General features: G+C 41.2%; 1 protein-coding gene across 1 annotated transcript in view; it reads right to left on the bottom strand.

The window, feature by feature from the left end:
- Positions 1-12,178, bottom strand: part of LOC136859593 (probable maltase) — a 146,939-nt gene that overhangs the window by 109,172 nt on the left and 25,589 nt on the right. The window contains exon 2 of the mRNA XM_067138708.2: positions 8,871-9,050. Coding sequence (XP_066994809.2) covers positions 8,871-9,050 — 180 coding nt within the window. The remainder of the gene's footprint in view (positions 1-8,870; positions 9,051-12,178) is intronic.

Genomic DNA, 12,178 nt, shown 5'->3' with positions numbered 1-12,178 from the left:
TCACTAGATTTTTAACGGTTGATGAATAATCTCGTTGGACGCTTCCAACCGCTATGGAAACGGTAAGGCCCAGTTTCTTCAGTGAATGTTACTGTTTACACTGCTGTTAAGGAGACTTAACACATAATTTAACAAAATGACCGTCTCATCAAGAATTGTTAACCGTAACAAATTGATAATACTTGTGTTAACTTAACATGTGTTAAACCTCTTAACAGTTGTTACAATTTAAAAATGGTAGCATGAAGAAGAGGTAAATTTAAAGCTTTAACTTTGCTTGAAGACTATTTAATAAACTGAAGAAAGCAATAGATTACCTTTATTCAGAAAAAAAAATAACTTTTTAGAGTTATCAGAAGAAAGTTTTCTACAAAGATACCTAATTACCAAAGTCATAATGAACAAGGTACAAGAAGAAATTGGAAATAGGTCAGAGATTTCCACAGACTGAGACTTATCAGTGTCCCCAGTGCAGCCATTGCTTATAGGTCTTAGATATTATGCTTCGGACTCTTTTCATGTAATTTTAGGCGACAGGGGCGTAACGTTAGGGCCGGAAGACTCTTGCAAAAAAAAAATATATTAAAATAATATATAATTCTTGTGAATTTTAATACATGACTAAGTCAAGTCTTGATAAATTAGGTGAGTCAAGTAAACACTAGCATTGTGCTTCGTGTAATCGTATGGGCGCGTGATGCAATATATTAATCTCTGAATTTCCTAAGTAATAGCATTTGAGTGCATGACTCATTCACACGCGCGGAGCTTGTCAAGGATGGAGATTGGTAATTTTAATTTAATTTCCCTGTGATGTTACTGATGAGTTGATGACAACATTTGGATGTTCCGACCAGGACGGCATCAACTCTAAGCTCGCATGCAATTATAAGACCCATTAAATGTTTTTCTTTGAAATCTTGCAATAATGAACAATCCCTTTCTTTACATAAATTGACAATATTTTGCATTACTTCTTCCTGCTGTGATTGAATTTGTATTAGTTAGTCATAGGTTTGCTGTCGCTTGGTAGCCCTTCGGGGCTGTTGCGCCATGGTGTTTGGTTTTATTCATATGTTTTACATTCTATTTAAGGGGGTCGGAATTTTAATTCTTGCAGGCGGGCCCGTATAACATTCGTTACGTCCCTGGTAGGCGACTATGTTCAGAGTGAAAGACAAGAGTGTGTAGAATTCTGCAAATAATTCCTGTTGCCATTGCAGCATTAACAAAGCATCAAATTATTTTCCCCGCACTAAAAGAATGCCCGAATATCATTCAAGACACCAATTATCACATTTTCCCGGTGATGTAGTAGCCTTGGATTGCACACATATAACAATATATAGAATGCTGTGATATAACTTATGGACGAGACCTGGAGACACTGGGAGGTATCAAATACAGTAGACTTCATTATGATTAGACAGAGATTCAGAAACCAGTTGCTGGATTGCAAAACTTTTCCAGGAGAAGACGTGGACTCTGACTACAAATTGTTGGTCATGAAATGCCAACTGAAGTTGAAGAAATTGAAGAAGGGAAGGGATCCAGTGAAATGGGATCTGGACAAGTTGAAAGAAAAGAGTGTTGCACAAGGACTAAATGAAAAGGCTAAAGGAAACACAGTAGAAGAAGAATGGACAGTCATGTAGAATGAAGTCAGTAGGGCTGCTGAAGAGATGTTAGGAAGAAAGGAAATATCAACTAAGAATAAATGCATAATTCAAGAGATACTAGACTTGATCGATGAACGACCATAATACAAGAATGCATAAAAAGAAGAGGGCAGAAAAGAATATAGATGATTAAAAAATGAAGTGGATAGGAAGTGGAGGGCAGCTAAGGAAGAATGGCAGAAGGAGAAGTTCAAGGATGTGGAAAGTTGTATGGTCCTAGTAAAGGTAGATACTGCATACAATAAAATCAAGGAAACATTTGGAGAAAGGAAAACTAGGTCTATGAATATTAAGAGCTCAGATGAAAAACCACTTCTAGGGAAAGAAGGCAGAAAGACGGTAGGAACATATACAACAGTTGTATCAAGGTAAGGTCCTACATGATACGGTTCTGGAACAAGAAGAGGCTGTTGATGCTGATGAAATGGGTGACCCAATTTTGAGGTTAGAATTCGACAGAGCTTTGAGAGGCCTAAGTAGGAGCAAAGTACCTGGAATTTATGGCATTCCTTCTGAAATACTGACTGATTTAGGAGAAACCAGCACGGCAGGTTATTCCATTTAGTGTGCAAGATTTATGAGACAGGAGAAGTGCCATCCGATTTTCGGCATAATTTTGTTATAACTATTACCAAGAAAGTCGGTGTTCACAAGTGTGAAAACTACTGCAGCATTAGTTCAGTATCTCACGGCTGCAAAATTCTAACACGTATTATTTAAAGAAGAATGGAAAAAGAAGTTGAAACTGTGTTGGGAGAAGATCAATTTGGTTTCAGACGAAATGTAGGAACACGTGAAGCAATCCTGACTTTACGTCTGATCCTAGAGGATCGAATTAAGAAGGGCAAATCATGTACATGGCGTTCGTAGATCTATAAAAGGCATTTGATAATGTTGTTTGGACCAAACTATTTGAGATTCTATAGGTGATCGAGATCAGGTACCGAGAAAGAAGAATTATCTAAAATCTATATAAAAATCAGTCTGCAGTGATAAGAATCGACGGCTATGAAAAAGAAGTAGCAATCCAGAAAGTGGTGAGGCAAGGCTGCAGTTCCCCCTCCCTCCTTTTCAATGTTTATACGGAACAGGCAGTAAAGGAAATCAAAAAGAATTTGGAAAGGGAATCACAATCCAAGGAGACAAAATCAAAATCCTGTGATTTGCCGATGATATTGTTATTTTATCTGAGACTGCAGAAAATCTGGAGAAGTGGCTGAATGGTATGCACGGAGCCTTACGTGAGGAGTATAAGGTGAAAATAAATAAGTCCAAAACAAAATAAATGGGGTGCAGTCGTACGAAGTCAGGTGATGCAGGAAATATTAGATTAGGAAATAAAGTCATAAAGGAAGTGGATGAATATTGTTACTTTGGTAGTAAAATAACTAAACATGGCAGAAATACGGAGGACATAAAATGCAGGCTAGCACAAGCAAGGAAGGCCTTTTTTAAGAAAAGAAATGTGCTCACTTTGAATATTGATATAGGAATCAGAAAAATGTTTTTGAAGACTTTCGTTTGGAGCGTGGCATTGTATGGAAGTGAAACATGAACGATAACTCGCTCAGGAAGAAAGAGAATAGAATTTTTTGAAATGTGGTGTTACAGAAGAATGCTGAAGGTGAGGTGGATAGATCGAATCACGAATGAAGAGATACTGATTCAAATTGGTGAGAGGTGAGCGTTGTGGCTAAAATTGACGAGAAGAAGAGATAGAATGATAGGACACATCTTAAGACACCCAGGACTTTGCAGTTGGTTTTTGAGGAAGTGTGGGGGGTAAAAACGGTAGGGGTAGACCAAGGTATGAATATGACAAGCAGGTTAGAGCAGATGTAGGATGCATGAGTTATGTAGAAATGAGAAGGTTAGTACAGGGTAGGGTGGCATGGAGAACTGCATCAAACCAGTCTATGGACTCATGACTCAAATAACAACAAATGCATCTCGTACAAACTATATTTCACTTTGTAGGATTGCAAGAAACCAGCCCCTAATAATGTTTTTTCAAGGCACATAACGGTGGTTCACTCAGTTCGAGTGGTTTTTTTTTTCTAATGGCTTTACGTCGCACCGACACAGATAGGTCTTATGGCGACGATGGGATAGGAAAGGGCTAGGAGTTGGAAGGAAGTGGCCGTGGCCTTCATTAAGGTACAGCCCCAGCATTTGCCTGGTGTGAAAATGGGAAACCACGGAAAACCATCTTCAGGGCTGCCGACAGTGGGATTCGAACCCACTATCTCCCGGATGCAAGCTCACGGCCGCGCGCCTCTAACCCCACGGCCAACTCGCCCAGTAGTTCGAGTGTTTACTGGGGAAACAGTTTATAGTCACTCACTCACTTCGAGTGTTTGGATTTATGTGAGGTAGGTAGAATTCGCTCAGTTCGTGTGCGCCGGGCAATGAACGTTTCCGTGTCGAAAGACTCCATGATGATAAATGCCAGCCGGAACTTGTCGCCGTCGTCACAATATAGCTGAAATGTCGCCCGTATGAAAAAGAAAGCCCTGCAGTCGGGCTGTGGTCAGTGTATGGGATCGCTAAAACTGGCGACATTGTTGTCGAGAGAACGTTCGTCTGTAAGGCTAGGGCCACACGTGACAGTAAATACAGTTGCAGCAAGTAGCGAAAACTGTACCACGGCAATTGCTGCCGCAGGATGCCACACGGCGGCAGCAATTTGCAGTTGTAGCACAGTTGCTGCAGGGCAAGGATCCTCATCCCCCCCCTGTGGGGGGGGACGCAGACGAAGAATACACCCGTGGTATCCCTGGCCTGTCGTAAGAGGCTACTAAAAGGGGCGACCAAGGGATGATCAAATTAGAACCATGAGACTACTTGTGATTAATACCACCACGCGGGGAACACCATGGGTCACTTTCACTTGCGCGTAGTACCACTATGTTAGGTACCAAATAGGTTTGTGATTAGTAGCAATAGAGTGCATTGCCGGCTTCAACAGTACCTGTGATTCGTACCCCTATATGAGCAACACCATGGGATGAGCGACCCCATGGTTCTGCCCTGCCTATGCTTAATACCCACTATGTGAGGAACTCCACGGGATAGTGCGGGTCCCTGTGGTTAGTACCCTTATGTAAGGAACGCCATAGGTTTGCGTTGCCTGAAAATAGCGCCGCAGTGTGCGAAACACCATAGGTCTGTGTTACATGTGCGAATTTCATTACCTGTGAGTAGTACCATAATGTGTGGAATGCCGCGAGTCTACGGTACTTTTGATTAGTACCGCAACATGACCAATTGCATGGTTCCATTTTCCTAGCGATAAGTACCATTATGAGGGGCTGATGACCTGGATTTTGGACCCGTTTCGACTACAAGCATCATCGATTCAGTATTGTGCTTTAGACGCAGTCCCTTGGTCAGTAATACTATTATTTAACGCTAGTTTCTGGGAATGTGGGTCATTGGATCCACTGATTGTTTTAACTTCATATCCATCCATTCATTCTTCGTCCTCCCGTTTTCGAAACTGGTCAGTGGAGGATTCTGGATTTTTAAATTGTCATAACATTTCGTCTCATTTGGCACCATTAGGGGCCGATGACCTAGATGTTAGGCCCTTTAAACAAGCATCATCACAATCAGGATCCACATCTGTTGTTCCCGAAGATCTAGTTCAGTTATGAATCTTGCAATTGTACGAGTGAGGCGGCATTGACAAAAAACAGGAAGTGGTAGATTCATCCTACCATCAGTGAAAGGTCAACGAAGGGTAAATTTGTCGTTATTCATGAGAACCTGAAGCTTTACGCAGACAATTTTTTAAATAATACCGAATGTCACTGAACCCTTTTCACTATCTATAATCAGTTATAAGTGGCGAAATGTCGTCGTCCTTGCTGTTCATTCTAATGATATGTACTACGAAACAAACATGTAACTTTCCTCATCAGGAAGTGAGTGGCCCATTTCCAAATATTGCAGGGGGGGGGGGCTAGCATCTTAGCGCCGCTACTGCGCGTATTGGACAAACATGGGTACTTCTCCACTTCCAGAATGACATGTTCACTGTCCGCATACTTTATATTTCGTAAATGTTCTAGTGTTATATACGTAATGAACGAAAATGGAATACGCAGTGGATACCGTCTCGTGTGGCAACTGTCCAACAGCTTTTGCAGTGAAAGAAATGGGCTCTGGACTATCCCTTCAACAGCAAGACCTTGAACTGCATCCAGCGAACTGCATTTACTGGCAAGTGTGGCCCATAACATTACAACACATGGTGCGCATTTTTTCTCTCCTGCATTTGCTGCTGACTTCCAACAACATTAACTGCTCGTGTGGCCGTAGCCTAAAAGGGGAAGCATTTTTCTCATTGCTTTATATGGTGACGGCAAAGTGGCGACAACCGACCACACATGAACTACTTTTTGTGGTCGACAACGACGACAGAAAAACGCTCGTGTGTAAGTATAACATTTTTGAACTGGGGGAGCTTGTCGAGCGTGCAGTCTATCTCGCGCCTGTAGGGAGTGTTAGTCCAGATAGCCCGTACCATATCAGAGAAGGAAGGAAGGATGTCCATGGAGCAAAGTCTACACCGAGAAGAAGAGAACGAGTAACCACGGAAACCAGATGACTTCAACGGAAGCTGCAATTGGTGAGCTTCAATTAGATAAAGCAAGCAATAAGTAAATTCAGTAAATTAAATTATAAATTCCTCCACGCTTTAAGGAAACTTTTCCGGTTCATCTCATTTTTTAATAATAAATTCATTTGTATTTTATATTGCGTTAATTTTCTTTTTTAAGCGATACTTAATGGTTAATTATTTAAAATCCTACCCCTGTGATCTAAGTATAAGTCTCTATGCTAATAAATATAAATTTTGGTTTACAGTTTTGTTTAAAACTGTAACCATGGCGCCCAAACATTACATAGAGAAATGCGGAACCATGGAATGTTCATTGTTTCTATTTGCGTGGCAATTTGCGGGCAAGTCACAAATAGTTTATTTAATATTCATGTGTCCCAAGATAATAACTTTCATCTCCCCAAGTGTTTTTGATGAGAAGAAACAGTTACAATGTTCATTTATTTTTGGGTTGGCAATATTTTTTCTTTCTGCCAGTTTTGAATCCAACCAATCAATAATTTCTGTAATTAATTTTCCGCCTATCACAGGCTTCTTCCTCGATTTTGAGTGTAACTTTTAAATTCACCAATAAAGTGAGAGGGTATGGCTGGTTTATTCATGAAAGGTCTCCAACTTTCCCTAGGGTTTATAAACTGCGGATTTTCTCGACTCTTGGCCATTTGATCGTCATCTAACTAAGTGTGTGTGTCAAGCAGAAGGCGGGAGCCGCCTCCTTCATCAGGCAGCAGTTCTTCAGCAAGGTAATGGCCATCTAACATCTTACTATTTTGCTAGCTCCGCAGTTTAACCCGAGGGAAAGGTTCGAAACTTTAACTATGTAACCAACTTCTCTAAAATGTAAATCTCCTTTCAGCTCATGTGAAAATTTCATAAATCTTCAACTGTAAATCGGGGATAGAGAGTGATGTACCCTCTCGAGCTCCCTTTCATATTGGTTTGAGGTGACTACGTTTTGTAACTGGTTTTCTTCCTTTCCGTAAAGTCTTTATACGAGCCATCTCCATAGTTTTGGAATAGCCCCTGTTTCATCGGCCTAGTGCCCCTTAGGTTTTAAGAATTCATATCTAGGAGCGCAAGCATTCGCCTCCTTTCATTTTATGTTCAGGCCATTTATTTAACTGTTATTTCTTTTTACACGAAGGCCCTATAGGTTGGGTACGAGATACCCCTGCTTCAATTTGTAAGTTGGGCCATGGAAGGCCAAAAGGTGTAAGATATTTTTGGTGTTGCCTTGAGTAGGCTTGAGAACTGAGAGCACGACAGCTCTTTTCTAGTGTTGTAAAAGTGCCTCTGGGAGGCTTGTTATTGTGAGTTGGGAGCAAGCGCTCTGCCCTTGTGTAAATTTTGTTTTGGTAAATTTGAGCTAAGAGCTCGAAAAATTGTAAAACTAGGGGCTTGTAGCCCAAGAGAGTTAAAGTACTGTAATCTTGGATTTTTCTATTTTTGTCATTGTTATCTCACTAAGTGAGAATTTCTTAACTTGTTGCTTTTCAAAAATATAACCTTCCATTTCAGTTTTAAATTCTTTCTTGACATTGTAGTTAGACCCATTCACCCCGGCACCTTCCTTCACCTCTGCGTTCCACGGGTAACCCCGTAACAATTATTATTATTATTATTATTATTATTATTATTATTATTATTATTATTATTATTATTATTATTAGTTGCTTTACGTCGCACCGACACAGATAGGTCTTATGGCTACGATAGGACATGAAAGGCCTAGGAATGAGAAGGAAGTGGCTGTGGCCTTAATTAAGATACAGCCCCAGCATTTGCCTGGTGTGAAAATGGGAAACCACGGAAAACCATCTTCAGGGCTGCCGACAGTGGGTTTCGAACCCACTCTCTCCCGGATGCGAGCTCACAGCTGCGCGCTCCTATCCGCACGGCCAACTCGCCCGGTATTCTTCTTCTTCTTCTTCTTCTTCTTATTATTATTATTATTATTAACTTACCTTAGAATAGTGGCGTACAGATCTTATTGTTGTAACGTAGATAATATAAAACAATTAACGTTATAACTCTGTGGATTAGTGGTAGAGTATCGGCCTCCGGATCCCAGGAGAGCGAGATCAAACACGGCAGAATTAATCGGACTTTTGAAGGGCGGAAAGAAGTCTATGCGCAATCCATGTCGTACGATCTCGGCATGTGAAAGATATCTGGTGATACATTTGGCGTAATAGACGCCCAAGAGAGATTCTATTTACTCTGCCATCTAGTAGGTTTAGAGTAAAACAGAACCTCGAAACTGACGAGCGGACAGCCCGATGACGTCAAATAAAATATCTGCACCTGGTAGCTGAGGACGATTATTATTATTATTATTATTATTATTATTATTATTATTATTATTATTATTATTATTATTATTATTATTATTATTATTATTATTATTATACCGTCATATCTAGGCATGAATTTCAGTAATCAGTTTTCAGCATGATCCTCATTTGTTACCAATTACATGCTCCCAATTTAGATATACACATATACATGCATGCTTTTTTCATAACATTGCTACCTACTTCAAATGAATTGACTAGTCTACTTGCCCAGGTCATTACTACTGTTGATCAGACGGTCGAAGTCCTCCAAGGTGCCGAGTCTAGGATCAACATCAGTAAAATCCATCACTTCAGAGTCCATATCTACATAGGGTGCTTTTAGGATGTACTGTAGGCAAATAGCTCCTACTCCCATTTCCTTGAGGTACTGCAGCTTCTCCGTGATACCTGAAAACAAATAAAACGATGTCTTTGAAATTAATCCTGACAAATAGCAAGTGTGTTTTTTTGTATCCCTTACCAGAGGTCGAGGCATGAAATAAAGTATGGGACGAAACAAACGATACTGAAATTATTCCTCATCTGTGGCACGTTTTTCTAGCAACGCGGTATTTATTTATTTATTTATTTATTTATTTATTTATTTATTTATTTATTTATTTATTTATTTATTTATTTATTTATTTATTTATTTATTTATTTATTTATTCTTTCTTTCTTTCTTAATCTGCTTACCCTCCAGGGTTGGTTTTTCCCTCGGACTCAGCAAGGGATCCCACCTCTACCGCCTCAAGGGCAGTGTCCTGGAGTGTGAGACATTGGGTCGGGAATACGACTGGGGAGAATGACCAGTACCTCGCCCAGGCGGCCTCACATGCTATGCTGAACAGGGGCCTTGGCGGGGATGGGAAGATTGGAAAGGATAGGCAAGGAAGAGGGAAGGAAGCGGCCGTGGCCTTAAGTTAGGTACCATCCCGGCATTTGCCTGTAGGAGAAGTGGGAAACCAAGGAAAACCACTTCCAGGATGGCTGAGGTGGGAATCGAACCCACCTATACTCGGTTGACCTCCTGAGGCTGAGTGGACCCCGTTCCAGGCCTCGTACCACTTTTCAAATTTCGTGGCAGAGCCGGGAATCGAACCCAGGCCTCCAGGGGTGGCAGCTAATCACACTAACCGCTACACCACTGAGGCGGACTACTTATTTATTTATTTATTTATTTATTTATTTATTTATTTATTTATTTATTTATTTATTTATTTATTTATTTATTTATTTATTTATTTATTTATTTATTTATTGTATACAGGGTGGACCGAAACAACGTGAATCGTGTATATGAGTGTTCGTGAGTTGGTCATGCCGATATATAATTGGAAAAGTAATTCGGTATCTCACTCCGTTGTAATTGTATCCAGTGGCGGCTCGTGATCAAATTTTCTGGGGGTTAACAACAAAATTTGTGTTCACTTCTCAAATATACCAAACTAGAATGAAAATAAGTACAAAATCACTTACTTAAATCATTTCACTAAATGTTCCTTGTATGATTGCTTCTGTTCTCATAATATGGTGGAAACCTTATAACCGAGGATGCATTTTTTCGAGCCTAATCTGTGAGTGTACGAGAAAACTAAAATTACGACTGTCGGGCTGAGTCGCTCAGGCTTTGGCTGAGGCTGAGGCTCTGGCTTTCTGATCCCGTGTTTACGAACACCTGTTCAGAATTAACTACTAGCGAAATCTTCCGGCGATGTAATGCAAGAGTAACTTCTGCGAGCTGTGGCCAACTTGAACAGGGGAGGTGGTGAACCCTTGTGATCAACTGTAATACTATCTCTTGTTTGAGGGTGGTTGTAGACGGAAACGCACATTCCTTACCGTGCTCCTCGCTTATGGAGATATCTGTGCATAAACCATGACGTCATCTCCTTGTGCATGCGTATAGTCTTAAGGCTCGTAGCAAAATCTCCAGTGTGCTCCCTGATATTGCCAGTCGAAACGAACAACTGTCAGTGTAACGGTGCTTCGATATAAGTCGAATGCTTTCGATCGATTGACTAACTCAGGTCGGAAAAAAAGGGAAACGATTTTAAATTACCGGCATCCATGAATGCGTGAATATGCGTTAGAACTGGGTGTTCACGTGCTCATGTGCTCCTGACAGCCCATCGCCACTGATTGTATCAGGATCTGAAGCTAGCTAATCAGATAGCTTCGCGGGCGAATTCAAATGAGCTTTGTGAGGTGGTGTTGGTGAACCTGTACGTGTCTCAAGAACGTCTTGAAAGCACCAATCAGCACTGACTAGGCTTGCGTTGCAACGCGAGTCCAAGTCCACTGTGTGCATGTCACAAGGCTGCTTAACGAAAATTTCTGTAAATAACTGATCGCCTAGCAGCTACCAGTACCGCGACACAGCGTGTGCTCCATCCGGTGTCACTGTAGCGTACTCACAATGGTGCAATCCTTCAGCTAAGAGGTTCGTGTTCAAATCCCCCACGGATAATTTTTTCTTCGATTGGTGCTCTCAAGGCGGTCAGAAGTCTCGCGCAAATTTAGCAACACCACCTAGCAAAGCCCATTTGAATTCAACTGCGAAGTTATCTGATTGGGTAACTTGAGCAGTTGATAAAATGACAACATCGGGAGGTATTTATCAGTATGACCAACCCTCTAACGCTCGTAAACCAGGCTCACGTTGTTTCCGACCACACTGTGTGTGATTGTTGGACGTCTTATGAATTCAGCATTGTATTGATGCCTGCAATTATGATAAGGTGTTTATCGTGGAACATTATTTCCGGTCATACAGAGTGGTGCGTCAGTTTGCTTCACGTTAAAGAACAGCACGAGGAGCGATTTAACAAGAAGGCACCAAAAAACAGAAGTGTTAGCTGTCGTTGACAGGTACCACCATACAGGATCAGTCTTATGCCAACGAAACAGGACAACAGGATGCCCAAGAACCGTCACCACAAACGAGAATCATCGACGACTTCTCCAATAGGTGTTACAGTCCCCAAAACGTAGTCTGCGACGAACATAGCTGACACTCGGTTTAAGCGAGAGGTCTGTTTGGTGGATGTTTAAAGAACTGGGCGGATTTCCATGCCGCATTCAAGTTGCTCAGCGTCTAACATTAAGGTGCCAATGAGCCCGACTACAGTATTGCAGCCGATTGTTGCCCATGACGTATGAGGATCCAGATTTCTTCTGCAACATGCGGTTTTCAGATGAAAGTCATATGCACTGATGGCAACATCAAACAACAAACAACTGTTTTTTAAAGGTTTGAATGGCGTGATATAATTATATAGAAATCCGGCTCCATGGGTAAATAGCGTGCTGGCCCATAATTGGCTAATTTCCCTGGCGCACGGACTGTGTGCGTGTGCGTGTGTGTGTGTGTCTGTTTCATCATCGTTTCATTCTCATCACGGCGCGCAGGTCGCCTATGGGAGTCATATCAAAAGACCTGCACCAGGCCTCTCCGGAAGCCACATGTCATTATTTTTCTTATTATACAGAAACCAATACACAGTACGGGTTACGAGTTGCTGCGCCGTGTCTAG

The sequence above is a fragment of the Anabrus simplex genome, chromosome 1 (assembly GCF_040414725.1).
Source record: "Anabrus simplex isolate iqAnaSimp1 chromosome 1, ASM4041472v1, whole genome shotgun sequence".
Lineage (NCBI taxonomy): Eukaryota > Metazoa > Arthropoda > Insecta > Orthoptera > Tettigoniidae > Anabrus > Anabrus simplex.
This window is presented reverse-complemented; position numbering and strand designations above follow the sequence as displayed.